The 23,501-nt window shown below is 38.4% G+C and overlaps 1 protein-coding gene across 1 annotated transcript in view; it reads left to right on the forward strand.

The window, feature by feature from the left end:
• The window catches only part of LOC124603708 (rotatin), a 417,493-nt gene that overhangs the window by 273,970 nt on the left and 120,022 nt on the right, over window positions 1-23,501 (forward strand). Inside the window, exons 22-24 of the mRNA XM_047136418.1 lie at window positions 5,934-6,147; window positions 13,320-13,476; window positions 18,387-18,583. Of these exons, the coding sequence (XP_046992374.1) occupies window positions 5,934-6,147; window positions 13,320-13,476; window positions 18,387-18,583 (568 nt within the window). The remainder of the gene's footprint in view (window positions 1-5,933; window positions 6,148-13,319; window positions 13,477-18,386; window positions 18,584-23,501) is intronic.

A 23,501-nucleotide genomic window follows, 5' to 3' on the forward strand; every position in this document is an offset into this window, starting at 1 on the left:
AGATATCATTGTTCTAGGCACCTTTACTCTCTCAAAGTGTGCTTACAACTGAAAAGAGCATCTTGATGCAATCGACAGTCATACTAGAGACACTACCCAACACATCTGTGCAAAGCTAAATCAGGTTTTCACTGTGGTGTCCATTTCGCGACCGATCAGAACCTCCTTTCTGGACAACCCTCGTAAATGCATTGATATCTTGCTTGGCACCAATCTTTAAAGCAAAGTGCTCATTTCAGGCAGTCTCTTAGCAAATGCTGTCTCACTAAGTAGCATGTGTCAGGGAAAACAGAAATGGTCCATACGATGTAAGCATCATAGCCATTGAAGGTGACTTTCCTTGAGAGTGGCACTGATACTCGGTACCTTCACAGTATTCAGCAGCATCTCTTTTGTTACGTGGTCACTTCATGTTACATCTAGAAAGTTTCTTAAGCACCACAGGCAAAAGGTGTTGAACTTACATTCAAGTTTAGCATTGATGCCCAGGTCTCAGCACCATACAAGAGGGAGCTCAGCACACATCCCTGATAGAGTGTTTTTGTCGTCACCATAAGATGTATGTTTTTCCACACTCTTGTGTGGAGCTTCCTGAAAGTATTCGCTGCTTTCCCAATTCTCGCATTTATTTTGTCATCCAGAGAGAGAGATCTATGTTCAACAGAGAGCCATACAATCTTATGATAGGCATATCCATGTTTGCCATAGATAAGAGACATAGATAAGAGCTTGCATGCAGCAGGAAATTTGTCCATAAGACTTCGAACATCCTCTTGTGTAAGAGCTAAAGTTCTGCATTGTCAGTGAATAAGAAGTTGCTTACATTAAGTCCTCATCATGATAGCTCTTGGATCTGAGTAACAATATGTAGTAAAGTTTCCTGTCAGTTGTACTGTGTAGTTGGATGTCCATATTTGTTGTGCTGAATATGACTTTGGGAAGTAACGAGGAGAATGCACCAAACATTGTAGAGGCCAGTAAATCCTGATGAGCTCCTGTTTGCACAAGAAACGGATGTGATGTGCTTCCTGTAAATGTCACAGCACCCTCCATATTGCTGAGAAAAGTCCTGACCATCTTCACTCGGCAGTGAAATTCTGCAGTAGCAGTCACAGTCACCACTGTCGCCTTTACCTTTGTACCGAATCACAATGTTCACATTGTGCACATCCCCCAGCATAGTGATGTCAGCCTAACATTTCGATAAAATGTTGTAGAGTGCTGGGAGAAGCGATGTCAGTGTGATAGTTGTGTGTGGATGTTGCCTTTACTGGGGCATTTCCTGCATTTAAGCCATGCAACAGCTCTCTGAAGCTCTCCTTTGTAGGTGCAGCTCCCATCTTGTGGGAAGTTGACAGTTGAGAAATTTCTCTTGTTGCCTTTGGGGTTATGTTTTCCAGATCCCAGAAGAGGCTGGAGTAGTGTTTGAACCATAGGTGCAGTTGCCAATTGCAGTCCATGTTGGCTGTTCCATCAGTCCCCTTAAGTAAGACATTCGATTTGGGGATGAGCCCTTTGGCCCTTTTGATACCCAGATACATCTTCCCAGCATTGATACACTCCTTTATACAACACTTACACAACGTTTTCCCAATATGTGCTAAAGCAGTTTCAGGCAGTGCACTGAGCAATTGCCTTTTAAAATGGTTTTCCACAATCTTCATAAATAAAAATCAGACTCTAAACTTTTCAATGGATCACACTTTTTTTCATGCAATAAAAATTATGTACATTTTATCTTATGATGCACAGCTATAGTTGATTCTCAGGTTTTAACATAGAGTTTTAATAAGAAACAGAAGTTGTATCTTAGGAAAACTTACTTTGTTACATACAAGATATCTTCATGGAGAGTTAATTTCATTAGCCTCTTTAAAACAGGAATATAGTGCTCAAAAAATTTTCACTGTTATGTACATTTTTATAACTGCACTAGCAAACTTAGGAATGCTTTGCAATTGCTAAATATGTATGGGAATTGGGTATATATACTAATAGAACCCTCATTAGGATGTAGTTGCTTAAAATGACTGGAGTAAATATATTGGAATCATTGATATGGAGGCATTAGAGAGACCTCTCCAGCCGCTTGGTCTGTGAGGACAGTATTCTACATAATTTTAATCTGTGAATGAGCAGGATTTAAAAAAACATTCAGACTGTTCAAATTCCATAATAGTTTCCAGATTATGAGTCCCTAAGCTATAAATTCAGCTTTCCTTTATTCTGTTAAAATCTGGTGTGAGGAAGCAAACAAAACAGCAATTTTTGTGTTAAATTATATGTAAGAAAAATGAATATATATGTGGGAAACAATTTGTCTAATGGTTTACATGCCTTGCTGTCATAGTTGAAACTGACTGCAAGGAAGAAAATGAAATTTTCAAAGACCAACATTTTCTTTTTCGCAGTCGATTTTAAAAGAAACGTTTTACATCGTTGTTTAAAGATTTTATTTTTTTAAAATTTTATTTTAGTTTACGCTGTCAACAAATGATAACCTCATGATTTTGTTTTGTAATATACTGAAGTATTTTATTTTAGTTTACATGGTCAACAAATAATCATTTCAAGATTTCGTTGTTTTTTTATTGTAATAGTACAGGCCATTAAAAATATATAAAAGTAATAGAAAATTTTAAACAGTCATGTATTAGTTTAGAAAGGAATGAATACTGTAGCAGCTGCTGTTGAAAAATGAAATTGAAATTCTTTTATTATTTTTTTCAGCCTCTAGTCACACAAAAAGTATCATGACCTGTTCAATTCAATTCAATTCAGTTTTTATTATCACATAACATGCCTTATACAATCAAAGATTGTGACATAGGTGACTTGTCAGTTTTTACACTATATATAACAATACTAAAAATACAATAAACTAATAATATACATGGTGTAACATCTTCAAAGAGGTATTTTAATTACAATTATAATTCATTGTTACCATTCATGAAATCTTCTACACTATAGTAACATTTATCTTTCAGATATTTTTCCAGGTCTCTTTTGGTGCCTTTTACATTTGGGTCATCCATATCTTTCCATATTTTATTTACAAATTTCATGCCCATATAGTATGGGGTTTTTTCATATGATTTTAAATGGTGGGTAGGTAACATGTAGCTTGTTCTATGCCTTGTATCATATTGATGCAAGAAGAAGTTGCCGTCAAAAAGTTGTGGGTTTCTTTTCGTGAAAGTGAGAGTTTCATAGATGTATATGCTTGGAATGCTCATTAGATCCAGTTTTACAAATAAAGGTTTGCAGTGTTGTTTTGGTTTTGCTCCCACCATTGCCCGGATGATTCTTTTTTGTAGTCTAAAAGCTCTAAGTAAATTTGTTTTTTCAGACCCCCAGAAAATTATACTATACCTGACTGAAACAAAATATGCATTATATACAGTTTTTCTTACAGCTAAATCAGTAATACTATACAAGATATTCATAATATATACAAGGCTGTTCAGTCGACCCAGTATGTTGTCCACATGGCGACTCCATAACAGGTTTTTATTGACTAACACGCCAAGGAATTTGACACAGTCTGCAGTCTCTAATTTTTTGTCCATATACCTTATTTCACTTATAGACTGTGCAGATTGTTTTGTGGTAAAATGAACAATTTCCGTTTTTGTAAAGTTTAATGTCAAGTTATTGTTTTTGACCCATGCCTCCACTTCCCCAAGTGCTTGTTCAATATGATGAATTTGGTCTACCTCATTTTTACAACAGACTACAGCTGTTGAGTCATCTGCACAGAGGATAGTATCAGACTGGACCTGACATGGCATATCATTAATATAATATAGAAAAAGCAGTGGCCCTAATATTGAGCCTTGTGGAACACCTAATTGAGTGTTTTTCCAGCCAGAGAGAAATTTCTTGCCGTTGATGTTAATAAGTACTCTTTGTTTTCTGTTTGCCAAGTATGATGACATCCAGCTAAGAGATTTGCCTTGAAAACCATAGCGTGCCAATTTTTGGAGAAGCAGGTCATGATTTACTGTGTCGAAGGCTTTGGACAGGTCACAAAAGATGCCTGACACACACATTCTATCATCAAGACATCTGCTGACTTTTGTGACTAATTCATTTATGGCATGGATTGTGCTGCGACCTTTTCTGAAACCATATTGATTGCCTAAGACAATGATGTTAGATGAATTGTGATTTTCAATCTGATCACATGCAGCTCTTTCAAATATTTTTGAGAAAATTGGTAACAGTGAGATTGGCCTATAGTTGCCCAATTAATCTTGTCTGCCTTTTTTGTGTATGGGCCGAACTTCTGCATATTTTAATCGATCTGGGAAACATCCCTCATCAAATGATTGGTTGATTATGAAAGAGAGTGGATATGCAATACTGTGACGGACTATTTTTATTATTTCAGTGGGGACCTCATCCCACCCTGCAGATTTTGAATTTTTTAGGGACATTATGATTTTGATGACATCTGAGATGGAAACATGAGAAAACTTAAAACATGTGCAATTGCTATCTGTCATATTGGGCTTTGTATTTGGTGGTGAACAGTCACCAAATTTGTTACAGTTTATGAAAAAGTCATTGAATGATTCACAAATGGCACTGGGTTCTGTAACAGCTCTACCATTTATCACTATTTTAGAAGGGCATTTTCTCTCTGCCTCACTGCCAACTTCACTTCTTATAACAGACCAAACAGCTTTTGATTTGTTTTTTGCATTTGAAATGAAGTCGTTATTTGCAGTACATTTTGCTAGTTCAACTATTTTGTCAATTTTTTTTTGTATGTGCTTACATACTTAAGAAATTGAGGGCTTCGATTTACTTTTGCCTCCATATGCAGTTTCCTCTTAGTAGCACTAGACACTCTAATTCCTTTTGTTACCCAGGATCTACTTTTCTGGGACCTGGTCCTCACTGTTACAAAAGTGAAGCATTCATTGAATATACCCAAGAATTCAGTTAAAAAGTTATTGTAATTGTCACTTGTGGAAGTGTGTTTGCTGACTGTCCACTTGGTTTGGCTTAGTTTTTTGCAAAATACTTCCACAGTTTCTTGACTGAAATTCCTACATCTTTTTGTTGTGCAGACTGAATTTTGCTTCGGTAGTGATACAAATAGTGCTTTATGGTCTGATACTCCTAAATCTAGAAGAAACTTTTCTTTTACATAATAATTATAACTACTTACAATATTGTCAATACATGTTGCAGAGCTTGCTGTAATTCTTGTATACTGATCGAAATTGAGATTTAGCCCATTTGTGGCTACCAGATTCTTTAAGTGTGAAGAAAATTTGTCATCAGTCCTTACATCTATGTTGAAGTCAACACATATAACCACTTTCTTGTACAGTTTCTCACATTTTAATTTATGTAGCAATGTATCAAATTTATCTAAAAATACAGAGCTTATATGGTACCCAGGGGTGCGATATATGCTGATAATTAGTGTGTTATACTCTTTAAGTTCTATACAACAACTTTCAAATGTGCCTTCTTCATTCAGATGGCTAAAATTCTGTCTGATATCATAGTCTACCGTGGAATGAACTAGTATGCAAGAGCCTCCATACCCATTGGTTGAAGTTCTTAGAAGGTCATCATAAGATGATATTAGGAGCAGTTCACATGCTGCCCACCTACCGACATAAATTGCACAAGTTGAAGTTGAAACCAGTTAAGATATTGTTTGTGTGCCCTGAGCCTGAAAATGCTACAAAATAAATTTATTTGTATTAATCACTGTGCTCTCCTTAGGCAGTATGCCTAGTCTCTGTAATTTTGTGATTGTCTACTGATGTTATGTCTAACATGTTACCTTATCTTGTGGTAAGTTTCAAGGATTATGTTGACTTTGTTCCAGAACATGTTCTTGACATCTTTCATACTGTATTTTAATTTGCTTCTCTGAACTGAGCATGTATGTTGTCTATTGATAGGATGCAGTATCTAGTATGCTAGAACTGCTTAAGGAAAATAACTTCTATAGGGAAGCAGGAATAGTAATATCCAGACTGTTTTGTGGTGACAAAATTGCTCCAGGAGGATATGTTCCAGCACCAGTCGAGGCATACCAGCAACAGGAAGTTTCTGGTTCTAACCACCTCTTTGGCCATTACCTGATGATATATGGAGGTACACCATTGGCAGAAGGTCAGTGACAATTCAGTGTTAATTTTTCCATTTCCCATATTTATTGTATCATTAATTTGAAATTAAAGGAGACGATATGACAGAGGGGATGGAAATTGTTGGACAAAAGGGGGGGAGGAGAACACTGCGTAGGTTGAAGCCAGGATAATTTTGAGAACTGTAAGGACATCTTCCATCTGTGCAATTTCCTCCTTCTCTTCTCCTCTCCTCTCCTTTTCCACTTCCCGTATCCCCCGTCCCTCCCCCAGAGCCTCCTGATGAGGACCTGGCTGCCTTGTCCTGTTGCTATCAGTCTCTGCATGCTTCTCCAGACAGCAGTTTCTCTCCCCCCACCCATACTCCTGCTTTCCCGACTCATTCTGGATTGCTGCTTCTGCTCAGCGTGACTGTTTCATTGTGGCTACAGCGGATGGAGATTGCAGTCATGTGTAAGGTTTGGCTACTTGTGTAAATATGTGTGTGTGTGTGTTTTTTCTTTTCTGAAGAAGTCTTTGGCTAAAAGCTAATGTGTAACAGTCTTATCATACTGCCTGTCTGCAACTCAGCATGTCATCTTTAATACGGGTAGCAAGCTATAATTTTCACAATATTCTTGATATTCCAAATTGTACATTCCTTTGTTTAGTAGGTACAGTAAAACTTGCTCAGATTGGCGCGTGTATAATTCAGAAATCTGCCAAAACTGTACAAGTATTTCAATCCCGACGCATTCAGTGCACTTTTATATGCTGATTTTTTTGTATAAAGCAAAACGTACCTAACATGGAAGTGGAAAGCAAATCTTAGAACATACTTAATAAATCACTGCATAAAGTGGAAAAGAGCCCATACAGTACTACTGTATTACTTCATTAGTTATTCACAACTCTACAAGGACGTTACTTTTAACACACAAAACCAAGAAAAGAGGTCCAGCACAGCACACCGCTGCTGCTGTGGACCTAAAACTGCACCGCTCTGTGCAACAATGAATAAATTATGCTCAGTGTTGGTACAGTACATCAAAGGAAACGGTTCATTCATCAGCGCTGTTTTTGCCGGCTTTCTTGTTTTCCTCATTATTGACGCACGCCAGCACATACAGGAACATTGTTGCGCATCTACAAACATCCTGTTGCAATGTGCGCAGTGAAGGAGATGGGTATTGTTCTATTAAATGATGGTTTTGCCTGGCAAGGTCATCATTTTCTGTCAGTTTCAGTTGACTAGTACTGTAGCACTTTAAGAGATACAGTAACATGATGTTGAACAAACGGTATGTGTCGTTAACACTGAATGAAAAGATCAATGTAATCAAGACAAGTGAGAAAGACGAACTCTCCGCGCGCAAAATTATGTCGTGTTTCATATGCAGTAAAACACAAATTTGTGAGAATTTAAGAAACAAGGATAAGATTTGGGACGAATGGATGAAAGAGAATGGGCAGATGAAAAGAAAGGCAAAGAAGACCGGAAATGAACAAATTAACAAATTAGTGTGGTAATGGTTCGTAAGTATGCGGTCAAAAAACTTACCTTTATCTGGGTGCATGTTGCAGAGTGAGACTCTGAAAGTCACTAAAGAACTTGGAATTATGGAGTTTAAGGCATCCACAAGATGGCTGGACAGTTTCAAAGCTAGGCACAATGTGATGTGAAAATTAAGTGTGTGGGGAAGCTAAGGATGAGCATGAAAATCTAGCAACAGGATGGAAGACAATACTGTCCAACTTAATTGTGAATTGTGACCTGAACGACATGTTCAGTGCTGATGAGACGGGACTGTTTTATCGTGTGCTGCCCTCAAAATTGTTAGCAACTCAAGGTGAAAAGTGCACCGGAAACACTCACATTGCAAATTACGCCTCCAAAATTGTCGCACATATTTTTCTCTTCATCCCAACCATGTGTAATTATGGTGTGCGCAATCTGGTTGTTCCCCATCAGAAGATTCTTCAATTTTACTTTCCTTTCTTCACCCTCAATTCCAAAATCCAAGCACCTTCCCACGCAGTGAAGCGAAGTTTTATATTTACATAAGAAATTTGTTCCCAGCACCACATCTTTTACAAGTCCATTCACTAAAAAGCATCCTATACTAAAATGATTCTACTCGCACTTGAATTCAAAGAGAACTTCTTGACTTATGGGCATACTTAAACAGCCAACTGCTGCTTTGATTTTTACACTATTTACAGGTAATAATACTAATTTCTGAAACTTCCTGGCAGATTAAAACTGTGTGCCAGACCGAGACTCAAACTCAGGACCTTTGCCTTTCGCAGGCAGGTGCTCTACCGATTGAGCTACCCAAGCACGACTCACGCCCCGTCCTCGCAGCTTTACTTCTGCCAGTACCTCGTCTACTAATTTCTTATTCTTTACCCTATGTACAAATCCTTCCAACATTGCTGACACATTACGTCCAGAATCGAGCAGTGCGTCTACTTTCTTGTCATTTACTTTAATTTCAATGATAGGCTGAATATTAATCATTTCTTTTCACTCCAAACACTGTTCCCTCAATAAATCATTTTCTATGTCTCGTCCCTTCTCTTCCATCTCTAGAGTACACATATCCTGTTTGATCCACCCCTCAATTTCATATTAGTCCCAAAATAATTCATTAAATGCTTCTTTTGCCCCAGTTTCTTTTATTCTCTCTTCTAGGCCTCTCACTACCTTAAACTTTTCTCAAGTCCACAAATGAGGCAATAACGATCATAATGTTCTACCGTACCATCGCCAATCAGTTATAGTAAAATCACATTCCTCCTTAAGATACCATTCTGTCCAAATATCACTTTCTATATTAGAATCTAACTCACTGTATTCTCCCTTAAAATTATTGACATTAGTAGCTACATCATTATTATGAAATAAAGCATTAATTTTTACTTCCATGTCATTACAAACACCTTCACAAACAGCACTTTCAACAGCCACTGATATATCATACAACTCGCTACATAAAACCTCATTTACCTCTGTCGACAAATAACCAATATAAGAACTGCCCATAGTTTCACCATCCTCTGCCATTACATAACATAAGATTTGAATGTGAGCTTAATACCTTTTCCTCTCCTATATGCTCCTGCGCCACATTAATTGCAGGTCACACATCAAATTCAGGTCCACTTTCATTCTCAAACAAACATTCACGATCCATAGATCCATCCAGAATTTCGGCTTCACCTCCATTTGTAGAAAGATATGCACAGATTTCTTCTTCTGAAATATCAGTACTAGCAGCCTCAACTTACATAAGTTCAACACATAAAACATCATTACTACCTTCCTTCAAAAATAATTCACCAATCTCCGCCAGTACACACACAGATTCGGCAAGAGCTGATGAGACTAATGCTACGCCCCCCTTATTAACCTCCATAACAACTTTCGTCATCACAATATCACCTGAAACATCATCACATTCATCACTATAATCATTACCACTGGTTAGTATCTCTTTAAAATTTTCTATACCATCTTAACTCCACCAAATTCAGCTCTACCTCAGTCTCCTTTTGGCACATAGAATCTTTCATTGTATTAACATTCACACACTCTTTCATCTCACATTCATAAAACAAATAATTTAGACCTAAATCGTAATCATTGCCTTTATCTTAGGATTACACCTTTTACATACAATCTGATTTGAAAATTTACCTACTTGATTCTCATCTCTTACTAATTTCATTTCAGAATTCTGACACTTTTCTGCCGATTTATTAACACATATCACATATCCATTTACTCGTGTCCTATTCATCACCCGTTTATTGTGCCGTCTCCGGACGTGAGATGCGGTGAAACCTAGTTTCCCGATCTCCCATTACGTTGGTTCATTTCACCAGGTGCTGTTCCCTCAAATCTAATGGTTTTTAATTTTCCATCATCAATTCCTCGATTCCACTAGCCATTTTACCTACTTCGTCTTTCACAACCAAAGCTATTTCGGATTGAACTGAATCAATTTTTAAATTTACGTGAACCATATCGGTTCTATCAGAGACAATTTTTAAATTTACGTCACCTGTATCGGTTTTAACAGAATCAATTTTGGATCCCAATCCTCTTATCATTTGCATTAACTGTGACATCATGTCTCCCTCTAATTCATCTCCCTTGCCTGGTTTCGGACTATTTGCCCTACTAAATTCACAGCCGATCATGCTCTCCCGCTCCGATTTCGTGCTAAGTGACTCATTAGTATTTTCAGACCCACACAAACTGGCCGACTGCTTTATATTAGCGGCGTATATTATTAGCAATTGAACTACAGAATTACACATAATCTCACTATCAGTGCAGGTACTTAGCTTTGTCCTGCTGGGTCCTACTGCAATGGTATTTCTGCTGATGTTGCAGTTGAAGCCGACACTGAAGATCTCGTACCCTCTGCTGTGGTACTGCAACCACCGCTGCACGATGAATTGCCATTGAAGATGCAACTGCTGGCTGGAACCACGTGCTTTCGATGTCACCTCTTCTTCTGCACTACTTTTTTTGTCACTTCTAACCACTGCTAAACTCAGTGCACACAAATGTTGAAAAATTCATAGCTCAGAGTCCCCATGCAAACTGCCGCAGACTTGGGACCTAGATCACAGTATGTTTTTCCCATGCAAACTGCCTAAACTGCCACAGACTTGGGACCTAGATCACAGTATGTTTTTAACTGTGAGAATTACAATTGTAATTTCACAACTATTAAAGAAACCTAATATTCAGTCCTGAACCGATCTCACATTTAACTTTTGCAAGAGGTTCTACCTATCAAAGTTCAGATAATACTTTTGGAAACACTTTGCAGAATTCAAATCCAATTCCAAACTTTCCAGAGTTCATATTCTGCAACTAACCCATTCCAAAATCAAATCCTGTTCCAACACTTTGCAAGATTCTTATCTCTCAACTAACACTTTCCAAGTTCCTATCCCGGATGTCTTGGCTCAAACTCGTGTAGAGGTTGAACCACAAGTGTCACATTACACACCCTAAATTAGACACTTGGGACCTTTTGGTTAAATTGTCTGGCTGCTGGCAAGTTTGCGAAATACAAAGTTAATATAATATATCATAACAGTAATAATAATACCGGGAACTAAATCTACAACCCATAAATGATGTAAGCCACACAGTTGCGATTTGCTTAGAATAATGTTTATTCAGAAAGCAAACTAACAGCGAAAGTGGTTGTATTTTGAGTTGCTGTTACACTCGAGCGCACATCCATTTGACACAGTTCGATCATTCACATTCTCATCGCGAAATACAAGTTATCTACATGAAAAGTTAGAGTTCACACCAGGCGCATAGCTTGTCACCGCTCAGAGATAAGTCCCGTGATGCCACAAAGTGCAAAGACTGACTGTCTGCTTTCACATCTGCATCCGAACCGTACCCTTTAGTGTCTCCAGCCAAACCGTCCCTTTCGCGTATGCACCAGCACTCTCTCTGCCCATCCCCGGCCGCGTTGCCAGCGCGATGAGCATCGTCGCTCAACTGACTAGTGCAGTTCCCTCTCCTGCAGCCATCCATCCGTTTGGCTACAATTTATTCTACATTATTTTACATTTTAACATATTTAAATAATCAAAGCTTGACCACATTCACATTCTAAATAAAGTAACAATAAAATCTATTACATAATAAATGTTAAATTCCTTCTTAGCCACAGCCAGTAGACTTGCACCAATGTGCTTTCTGATAAATAAATAAAGAACAAAAGTAACTATTGTGCACTAAACTTTACAACAAATATTCTATTACCTAATGATTCAGTAAGGTGTCATGCTGTCATCGCTCAGTGTTTTGTGTGGAGGAAATGATGATCTGATGCTTAACTGAAAATACTGATAATTTAAATTTACTATATCTTTTAAAACAAATAAAGTTATAGAGTTAATATTTACAATGTTTGTCATTTTAATGATTCACTTCTATATGAAATGTCAGTCTTTAGCCGGCCGAAGTGGCCGTGCGGTTAAAGGCGCTGCAGTCTGGAACCGCAAGACCGCTACGGTTGCAGGTTCGAATTCTGCCTCGGGCATGGATGTTTGTGATGTCCTTAGGTTAGTTAGGTTTAACTAGTTCTAAGTTCTAGGGGACTAATGACCTCAGCAGTTGAGTCCCATAGTGCTCAGAGCCATTTGAACCATTTGTCAGTCATTAAGATCGACCAAAGCATTCAGATTTTATCATTCAGGTCTTTGATACACAAAACTTGTTAATTTCACTGTAACAGTAAATCCTAAACTATTATAGATATGATAAGTATTCAAGTTTTATTTTGATCCCCACGAAAATTTATGGAGGATGGCAGATTGAAATTACTGTGGCTTCATTCCTTGCATCACCACATAATTAAATAGTTTCCACAAATTGTTCCCTTTGTAGCCGATCTTAGGTCTGCCATATTTAACACTGCTGCGTCTCCTCGGCCACAAACAGCTTCTCATGGGTTTCCCTATGACGTAGGTTCTCATCTGTCTCACTCGCACACTACAGCGCTTAGGCCTCAATAGACAATAAACAGCTGTGAATTTCCCCATCTCGTGGTGAATTTGTACCCTCTGTGGCACGTGGTCCTGGACGACAGGTTATGTTTCACAATTCCTGTAGGCTGACTTTTTTGGCCATATATTTAAATGAGAGCACAATGCTCGTTAACTCACAATGTTCACCTGACCTCATGCCATGCAATTTTTTTCTTTGTGGTTCTATAAAAGATTGTTTCTATGTTTCACCACTACCTAATGATTTTCCAGAGTTGAGACACAGTGTGCAAGAGACTGACCTCATGCCATGCAATTTTTTTCTTTGTGGTTCTATAAAAGATTGTTTCTATGTTTCACCACTACCTAATGATTTTCCAGAGTTGAGACACAGTGTGCAAGAGACTATTGCTTGTGTTACTCCCGACTTGTTAAGTGAAGTGTGAGAAAAATTGGGTTTTAGTTTGGATGTGCGCCATATAACTCAAGGTGCACATTTTGAAAATTTTTAAGAAAAACTACATTACCTTCAATTTGAAGTATAATTTGTTGTAAATCGTCTCAATTAATCTGGTATAATACATCATTGAAACCAGGACATTCTTTTATGGGCACCCTGTACATAATATTTTGAGAATTGTAATTATTGATAGTTAAACTATTATTTTGTTGTATATATTATTCCAGGATCAAGTAGTTGTTCAGATGGCAATGAGCCTCATTTGCTCACAACACCTGGTCTAGTCAAGTCATTGTGTTGGTTCATACTGAACATAGTGACTATAAATCCAGAGGAAACTTTGTGTGAAATTAACCATTGGGGACTTATACGAATTTTATTGAGGTAAATATTCAACGGCCTTATTCAAATATTCTAGTGTTATTTGTAATTGATTTAGTTTTGTTAGCCTTTATGGAACAGTAGTTATTGGTTGGGTGCTGAGTTGTATATTTATAAGTATAGTATACTTTTGAATGTAACACTAGAACTGGATATTAAATTATATATGGCAGATTTTCTGCTTTTAGAAGTTTATCCTTGTACTTCCTTTGTCGTGAAACAAAGGCCAAAATATTATACATATTTTGCTTCCTGTAAATTCTTCCTTCACCTCTCCTCCTCTCTCTCTCTCTCTCTCTCTCTCTCTCTCTCTTTCTCTTTCTCTTTTTCCGCTCTCTAGGAATGAAAATCAGGCACCTGACTTTAACACTTTCTTATTATGTCATTCCTGCTTCAATTTCTTCTTCAGCATTTGTGTGAGGGATGTAGTTATCAGCATCAGTTGAATTTATATGCGTTTTTATGACGTGGAAGGTACATACTGTCCATTTTGTTAGAAACCACATTCATGAAACAGATGAGGCTTGTTTAACAGAAAACAGAACAACATATGTGCAAAACCTGTTCACACAACTGTGATAAAAATGTTGAATAAGTATTCCACAAACTGGAAGAGGTAGACTGTGTCAGTTCATGTAGCACTATTAATTGTTTAAGACTTTTATTGGCAGTGCCATTGTAGCTCTGGTCAGAGCGGCCAGAGATAGGTGTGCCTATTTGTGTTAGTGTGCGTGTGCGTGTGTGTGTCTTTTTTTCTTTTCTGAAAAAGACTTTGACTGAAAGCTTGGTGTTTCTGTTTGTTTTGCACGTCAGTAACTCAACAAATCATATTTACGGCGAGTAGCAGTCTATCCTTTTTATAATTTTTAAATGAAAAGAATATTACAAAACTAGGCTGCCTCCATGGTATGGTGGCTAGAATTAGTGTCTGCTAATGCAGAAGCTACGGATTCAATTCCTGTTGAACCTTTCAGATTTTTTTGTAGTGAAGAGGTCTGGCACACCTTCTGAGGCGAAATAAGAAGCTGCTCAGTAATATAAGCAGCAAAATTAAATGTAAGGGATAGACTGCTATTACCACATAGAATAGGTGTTGAGTGGCAGACAAGCACACTGAAAAAAAGACTGCTACATATTATAAGCTATTGGATGAAGTCTATCAACAAAGACAAAAACATTCACAGATGCATAACTCTTGCACACACACACACACACACACACACACACACACACACACACACCACTGTCGTTTCCAGGTGCTAAGGCTCGGCTGTGATTTATGTGATTGTGCCTGCCTTGTTTGTTTTTTAAATAAGAAAATTGACACACAAGTCCGTGAAGGCTTGTACCAGGATAATGGCAACATGATTCTTATTTTATCAGAAAAACTGATGTAGGGTAATTGCTGTATGTCATAGTGCCTGATGAGCCTATTATTTAAGTGAGTTTGACACTATTTATTGACCAAAATGAAGCTTTATTGCTACTTGATACAACACTGCCTTGTTGTTGTTGTTGTGGTCTTCAGTCCTGAGACTGGTTTGATGCAGCGCTCCATGCTACTCTATCCTGTGCAAGCTGCTTCATCTCCCAGTAACTACTGCAACCTAAATCCTTCTGAATCTGCTTAGTGTATTCATCTCTTGGTCTCCCTCTACGATTTTTACCCTCCACGCTGCCCTCCAATACTAAATTGGTGATCCCTTGATGCCTCAGAACATGTCCTACCAACCGATCCCTTCTACTAGTCAAGTTGTGCCACAAATTTCTCTTCTCCCCAATCCTATTTAATACCTCCTCATTAGTTATGTGATCTACCCATCTAATCTTCAGCATTCTTCTGTAGCTCCATATTTCAAAAGCTTCTATTCTCTTCTTGTCCAAACTATTTATCGCCCATGTTTCACTTCCATACATGGCTACACTCCATACAAATACTTTCAGAAACAACTTCCTGACATTTAAATCTATACTCGATGTTAACAAATTTCTCTTCTTCAGAAACGCTTTCCTTGCCATTGCCAGTCTACATTTTATATCCTCTCTATTTCGACCATCATCAGTTATTTTGCTCCCCAAATAGCAAAACTCCTTTACTACTTTAAGTGTCTCATTTCCTAATCTAATTCCCTCAGCATCACCTGACTTTATTCGACTACATTCCATTATCCTCGTTTTACTTTTGTTGATGTTCATCTTATATCCTCCTTTCAAGACACTGTCCATTCCGTTCAACTGCTCTTCCAAGTCCTTTGCTGTCTCTGACAGAATTACAATGTCATCAGCAAACCTCAGAGTTTTTATTTCTTCTCTATGGATTTTAATACCTACTCCAAATTTTTCTTTTATTTCCTTCACTGCTCTGACATTCCACGCTCCGATCCGTAGAACGCCAGTTTTCTTTCTCCTGATAACGACGTCCTCCTGAGTAGTCCCCGCCCGGAGATCCGAATGGGGGACTATTTTACCTCCGGAATATTTTACCCAAGAGGATGCCATCATCATTTAACCATACAGTAAAGCTGCATGCCCTCAGGAAAAATTACGGCTGTAGTTTCCCCTTGCTTTCAGCCGAGGAACCACACGTTTGTCTGGCCTCTCAACAGATACCCCTCCGTTGTGGTTGCACCTACAGTATGGATATCTGTATTGCTGAGGCACGCAAGCCTCCCCACCAACGGCAAGGTCCATGGTTCATGCTTTAAAGACGAGTAAATGGTATGTGTTTCAAAACAAAAAAATAAATAAATAAATAAATAAAAACTTATCCCCTCTGATTTGAATTTAGATTTTTCATTTTACAACAGCATCTGATCTGTCGCATTTTACAATTTGTTTTCAGTTTATCGGTAGGCTCAAGCTATAGATAATGAAGTGGACTTTAAAAGTGCTCATCACTGTCAGCTCTTGGTAAGGTACAAGTAACAGGATTTATAACTTCGCAGGCTCTCAGTAAAAACTCAGAATGAAGTGATTGAATTGTCCATTTTATTTGCTTCCAGAAATGACACAAAAACACTCACCCCCTCTCTCTCTCTCTCTCTCTCTCTCTCTCTCTCTCTCTCTCTCTCTCTCTCTCAGTTGCAGTGAATCACCTTTCCTTCCTCACGTTGTTCTGTCCTCCTTTTTCCTTACATATAAAAGATCAGTAGCTCCTAAATATTTGATGTTACTGACTTCAATTTTGTTTGGCTTGGTCAAGAATTTTACAAGGTCAGTAACACACTTCTGAATAAATTAGTGAAGGTAGGTGCTGTACGGAAAAAAATCTTTAATTGAAGGCATTGCTGCAATAACCTGATATGTCCACTTCTGGCTGAAAATAAGCATTTACTATTATTCCTTAGTATGAATGTTGCTCAATCAACTGGTGCAAGAATGAGACTTGTATATGGGACCAATTGAGAATAATGTAGGGACTGGACTTGTAGATGTCAGGTGTTTGGGGCAAGAATCAGACATGTCCCTGGATTGCCTTGTCATTGCACCAAACAGTAGGTAGATTCTGGCTTGTGAAATACACCCAAGGAGTTCACTATGGTTGATGCTATACAAGATCCATTTGTTTAGACTTCTTGTCCCATCTAAGAAAGCTTTTCCAGTCTAACATTAAGAGTGCTCATAACAAGAAGTTTGCTATATCAGATCACAGCTTCTTTGAGTACTCCACTGCACACAATCATGTACTTCATGGTAGTACATCATTATCACAACTTAACCATAATGATTTTGTCATTCAGTAAGCCTCAACTACATTGACTTTTCCTGATGAAAAACTTTACAAAGCACCTCTGCCAATTAAAAGCACCTCTGCCAATTAAATCTCAGAAATATAAACATGTAACCAAGCTTGCCAAAATTATGTGCAGCTTGAGACATGTAATTTTATTGTAATTTGGTCTGTAAGAGAATTGTTACAAACACTACATACAGTTCATGTGAAATGCTAATATTTGTTGTTTCTTTAGTTGTTTGTTTATTTATTTGACATCATACTAAAAAAAAAAAAAAAATTGTTTTGTGTAAGTGAGAGGTAAGTGCAATATTTTAAAAGTCAATTAATATCATAATAAAAACTTTGTTGGCATTTTTTTCCAATTTTTGCACTGTTTCTTGTGTTTGACTTGAAATTATGTAAACATGACTTACTTGGTTATTGCACCAGAACATTCATTTAATTACAGACCCTTTTAAATAGAGGTTTTCCGTATCTGTTAATCATACACAATTATATTCTAACAATGAAAAGAATCAATTATTGATAATACAATGTAAATGGGTAGATAAAATATCTACTCACCAAGTGGCAGCTGGGGAACACACACACACACACACACACACACACACACACAAAAGGATTTAACTTTTACAAGCTTTTGGAGCCAGTGCTTTTGGCGGAAGAGTTGGATGGGAAGGGAGAGGGTTGAGAGGGTTGAAGGAAAAGGACTGGAGAGGTTTGGGGAAAGGAGTACAGTTCAGAAAAGTCACCCAGGACCCCGGGTCAGGGGAGACTTACCAAACAGGATTTGAAGGAAAGACTCAGTTCCTTCTCATCCCATCTGATAAGTCTCCCCAGACCCAGGGTTCTGGGTGACTTTTCCGAATTGTACCCCTTTCCCTAAACCTCTCCAGTCCTTTTCCTTCTCCCCCTTCCTTCCCCTCCAACTCTTCTGACAGAAGAAGGAGTCACTGGCTCCAAAAGCTCACAAATTATATTCTGCAGTAAAAACGTATTTTAGATACACTCATTCTATGTCATTTTTTTTTTTTTTTTAAATTTTCATCAGCTTTCATGGTAGAATTTAGTTGTGAAAATTAGACACAAAATGTAAAAATTTGAATTTGAAGTATACTCCATATGTTTTCATTTCTTCTATCAAGTTTTGTATTTAAAATGCAGTAATTCTTTTTAGGAGCATCAGTGATGTACCAGCGTGTGGAGATTATCAGTGGAATAAAACACTGTACAGAGATGTTTTGGAGATGTACACAGCAGTGTGCACTGTGTTATCAACATGTGTATCACTCAATTCCAGCAGCCATGATGTCGCTGTGCATACACATGGCTGTATAAACACTTTAATTGGTCTGCTGAATCCCAGTGCATACTGTAAGTGACATATTTTTCTTTACTTGAATTTGGCCTCTCCCTCTTTTCCTTCTTCCTCCCTTCCTTCATTCTTCTTCATCTTCCTCTTCTTCAAAGCTCTGTAGATAAAGAACTTTCAGATTGTATCGTGTACATGTTTAGTGTAGTTTCACCTGTTGTGTGCAACAGTTTTTAGCATGAAAAACATGCAACACTGATGAGTCAAAACATTATGATTACCGTCCACTGCGAGGCAGAATGCCACCTGGTGGTGTTGTGGACATGTGATCTGGTAATGGAACTATATAAGCAAAACAGAGATGAAGGAGGAATCATTCTTACAATGATCTGGGCCACAAATTGGGAAATCCACTGTCATAAGCAACTTTGACCAAGGACATTATGTTATAACCCAACACTTGATAACAAGTACTTTGGAAGTGATGAAGCTAGTTGGCTATCCAAGACCTACTGCCATAATATCTACAGAAAGTCATTGAAGGACAAAGAAATATTGAGTAGATGACAAGGTATTATATGTCCAAGTGTCATTGTAGAACGTGCGTGTCAGAGGCTTTCATTCTGTAAACCAGTGCCAGATCTGACAACAGAGTACATTGTAATGCTGGTACAAGCACAAGTGTTTTGGAGCATACCTTTCATCATATATTGTTTAACAGGGGCTCCACAGCAGATGAGCCCTGCATATACACACGGGGACAACAATGACATTGTCAATTACAATAACAGTGAACATATGATCATCGAGATTGGATTGTGGATCAATGAAAATCTGCCACCTGGTCAGATGAATCAAATTTCTTGTTACACCAGGTTGGTGGTTATGTCCAGATACATGATCATTCAAGCAAAAAGCTGCTTGAAACAAGCACCACAGCATGGGTGCAGGCTGATGGGCATGATATTATGCTATGGGAGATGCTCATCTCTGTCTCCATGGAAGATGGGGTAGTAATCGAAGACAACATGATAGCTGTGGAATACGTAAACATCATTGCGAACTGCATGCATCCTTTTATACGTGATGTCTTTTCATCAGCAATGGAATCTTCCAGCAGATTAGCTAACCAAGTCTCTGGGCCTGAATTGTGCTGTAGTGGTTTGAGGAGCTGAGTAGTGAACTAAGACTGATGTCTTGACCTTCAAATTCGTGTGATCTGAACCTGATGAAAGACATCTTGGCTGCTATTTGGTGTCAGCGGTGTGCCCACAAACAACTGACCTGTAATTTACGGGAATTGCATGGCGTCTGCATAGGCATCTGGTGCCACATACCTCTGGAAACCTACCATGGACTCGTTGAATCAATCCCACATGGAATCACTGCTGTATTGTTCTAAATGTGCCGGTCAGCAGATGGTCATAATTTTTCATCTTGTTGGTGTATGTTGGGGAATCTTAGACAGAAACAACAATAACAGCATAGTACATGTACTGGTAATCCGTACAAGTTCCTAGACTTTGAGTGTTACAGGCATATCTTTTTCACTGAGCTGGAACTCTCAGTCTCACTTTTAGACTCACACTTTACTCAGCCTAAACTTTTAATACTTTCATACATCAGTGAATCAGATTCTGAGCACTTGCAGAGGCAGTCACACTCAGCAGAAATGTTTGATGATAAATACAATAGTTGAAATATGGTTATATGTACGAGAGGAGGAGTTGAGAGTGACTGAAACATGCAAGTATTTATACTCATCAATTTGGCTATTGCCCTGGTACATTTCACAGGAATTTCAGTAAAAACACATTCAGCAACATGACTAATGTACAAATACTTAAAATGTATGATTTCCTCAAAAGAAACATCATACTGCAATGAAGAAGGCAGATAAAAATTGTGGCACTGTTATATGTTTATGATCGTGAAACATGTGATGTCAGTAATGTGAAAATAAAGCTAACAACTCAACATATAGTTGAGACATTGAACAGCTAGCATTCACATAAACAAAAGTAAAAATTTTGCTAAATTTTCATGTCTTTTTTTGGAGCTCACTTAAACACACACACACACACACACACACACACACACACACACACACACACACACACACATATTGACCTAGTCCTGGCTTTACAGACATACCATTACAGGCCTAAGACAGTGAGACTTCAGGAAGTGCATACAGCTGTAGGAGTGTTATCAGGTACAAGACAGGAAACTAATATATCATCAGTTTCCTGTAAAATATGAGAAGCTTCCACAGTAACGAGGAGGAGGAGGAGAAGAAAATAAAGACTTTCGTATCAATCCAAAGGTGATAAGAAATAGAAAGAAATGCCAATAAACCAAGATAGTGAGTATGAAATTAATAAATGTCAAGCAGAAATAAGGCTTGGAAAGAAAGAGAGAGAGTAGAGTTAGTTTTACAATTACAGTACACTTCCTCCTTGAAATATGTGGCAACATGCTAATGATTTACAAGATTGTTTTAAGCTATGGCTAGACCAAGTAAAGCGTCACGTGAGGAAAAAAGTCCAATGCGCCCTTAGTCATTTGCCGGGAGGCCTCATCCAAATTGTGAAGGTGTGGTTATCAAGGGTGCAGGTACACTCATCATCAAATTGTGGCTCATGTTAGCACATATAACACCTGTAAGTTGGGTTCTGTGGCTGTACTCGGTTCGTACAGCTGGTGGCGAACACTGCTAGCCTTCTGGGTTGCAAGCAGAGCTTACAATTTGCAGTATTGTACCCAGAATTGATGTGGGTCCTTTGGTTAGGAGTCAACTGGAAAATTTCAGCCAGAGGCTCCATCGATTTTGTGACAGTCTTGGCTGCAGCTTTATGGACCTGCTTTGTGGGGCAGAGAATTGTAAGATTCCTCCTGATAGGTCAAGAGTGCACTACACAGATGAAGCAGTTGCTTGGGTAGCAAGATAGTTGTGAAGTGTTCATGAAGGCTTTTTAGGATAGACAATGGTTTGAGGTCCTCTGATGAATGCTCATCAGTTGGTACACAGAGAGAAAAATCAGATCACAAAGTAAAGACACTCCGGATGTCAAAAGTTCAACAGAAAACTGCCAAAGCATTCATAACAAAGTCACTGAATTTACTGCCCTCCAGGAAAGCTGTTGTGTACAAATTATATTTGGAACAGAGAGCTAGATGATACCCAAAGTGGAAAGCTCCAAAATGTTTGACAGATCATGGAAGATATATCAAAAACGCATGTTAGATGCCATAGGACGAGAAGTTTTCGTTGCATTTGACATAAATATTGTCTCTTATCAGGGTCAAAATTGAGTCTGATTATGAAATTATCTGGATGCAACTAACCTGCTTAGGTGAACTCAAGTTAATTACCATAAGTTTTTATCATTCATCTGATTCTACTGGAACAATTGCAAAATCATTCAGAGAAACTCTATGCTCAGTAGTGCAGAAGTATCACGATCATGTCACATTTATTGCTGACAACTTGATTGGGAAGTCTATGAATTAATTAGACTCTCTTGTGAAGTTGTTCTGAACACTTTTCTAAAAACCATCTTAAGCAGATAGTCAACTCAAACATAAGGGAAATATTTTAGACCTTGTAGCTACACACAGTCCTGCCCATATCACCTGTGTCAGTATTGTAATGACAAAATTTAGGCAAGTCGGTTTGATGCCATAAAAACAACACATCCCGCAATACACTGGCACAGCATTGTGCCACGACACCTGCTGGGTATCAGTGCCCACTCTGGTCAGTGCCCAGCTAGTTACCAAATTCAAGCACTTTCTAGCATGTGGTATACATGATTTGTGCATAAATACTGGGTGTCCAACCAGGCATTTCATGGATTTGGTGTCCATCACATTGTTGGCTTCCACCATGAAGTCACTACTGCTCCACCACCATCCTGAGAGGACTGCAGGACAGGAGATTCAGCTGCATTGTTGATGGGTCGAGGGTCGAACTGAGGCCCTCGTAACCAATGTGCTACTGGGTGTCCACGTGTATCAGATGCTAGCAGCCAGCCAGCAGACCATATTTTGTTCCCAAGGCACCTATATTCCTGTCAGCCACCACACTGGGGCAGGCTGCCAGCATGTCACGCACCCTAGCTGGCCGTGCCAGTCTGCCACACCACTTCGTGACACAGCTCTGCTGCCGGCTGGGAATGCTTACCACACAAGGTCACACTGTGACCGGGCTGCACTGGGTATAGTAGCTGCAGACACCTTCATATTTCACTGCCGAGATCCGTGCGTTGATGCCCATCTCACCGCCAAGGCCAGATGTGGGCATAAGCTACTAATATGAGCTGTTGAAAACTGATGAAGGGATTATGCTGTCATCAAGCAGCTTGTGACTCTCATCAACCCATACCACACCATCTACTGTATAGAGACAGGGATTAGTGGTCATGAAGTAATCATGGCAACAACTATTAATAAATTCAGTAAATCCTAGAACAGTTTTTATGCTGAAAAAAGCAGATAAGCAGTTGTTGTCATCCTACTTAGACAATAATGGACATTATTTAGATCAAATTTGATGCACGTAGAGAAATTATGGTTAAAGTTGAAATTGATTGCAAATCGTGCTGTGGAGAGTATGTGCCAAGTAAGTGGATTATGGATGGGAAGCCCTACAGTGGTTTAGTATCGAAAATCGGTAAATGCTGAGGATACAGAGATTGTTGCACACACTGTTCAAAAAAGAATGCAGAAGTGATGACAGGAAAAAGTTAATACAAATTCGTGTGTCTTTAAAAGCATGATGCATGAAGCATACAACTTCCACCATCATATACCATCAAAAGATCTTGCTGAGAACAAAGAAAATTCTGGTCCTGTATAAAATCTCTTAAGTCACACAAAGTCACTTGTCAACCAGTCTGGTGTGGCAATATAAGACAGTAAAAGGAAAGCTGATGCTTAAAATACTCATGCAGGATGCTTGCACAGACACCATCGTTT

This window comes from Schistocerca americana, chromosome 1, assembly GCF_021461395.2.
Source record: "Schistocerca americana isolate TAMUIC-IGC-003095 chromosome 1, iqSchAmer2.1, whole genome shotgun sequence".
NCBI lineage: Eukaryota > Metazoa > Arthropoda > Insecta > Orthoptera > Acrididae > Schistocerca > Schistocerca americana.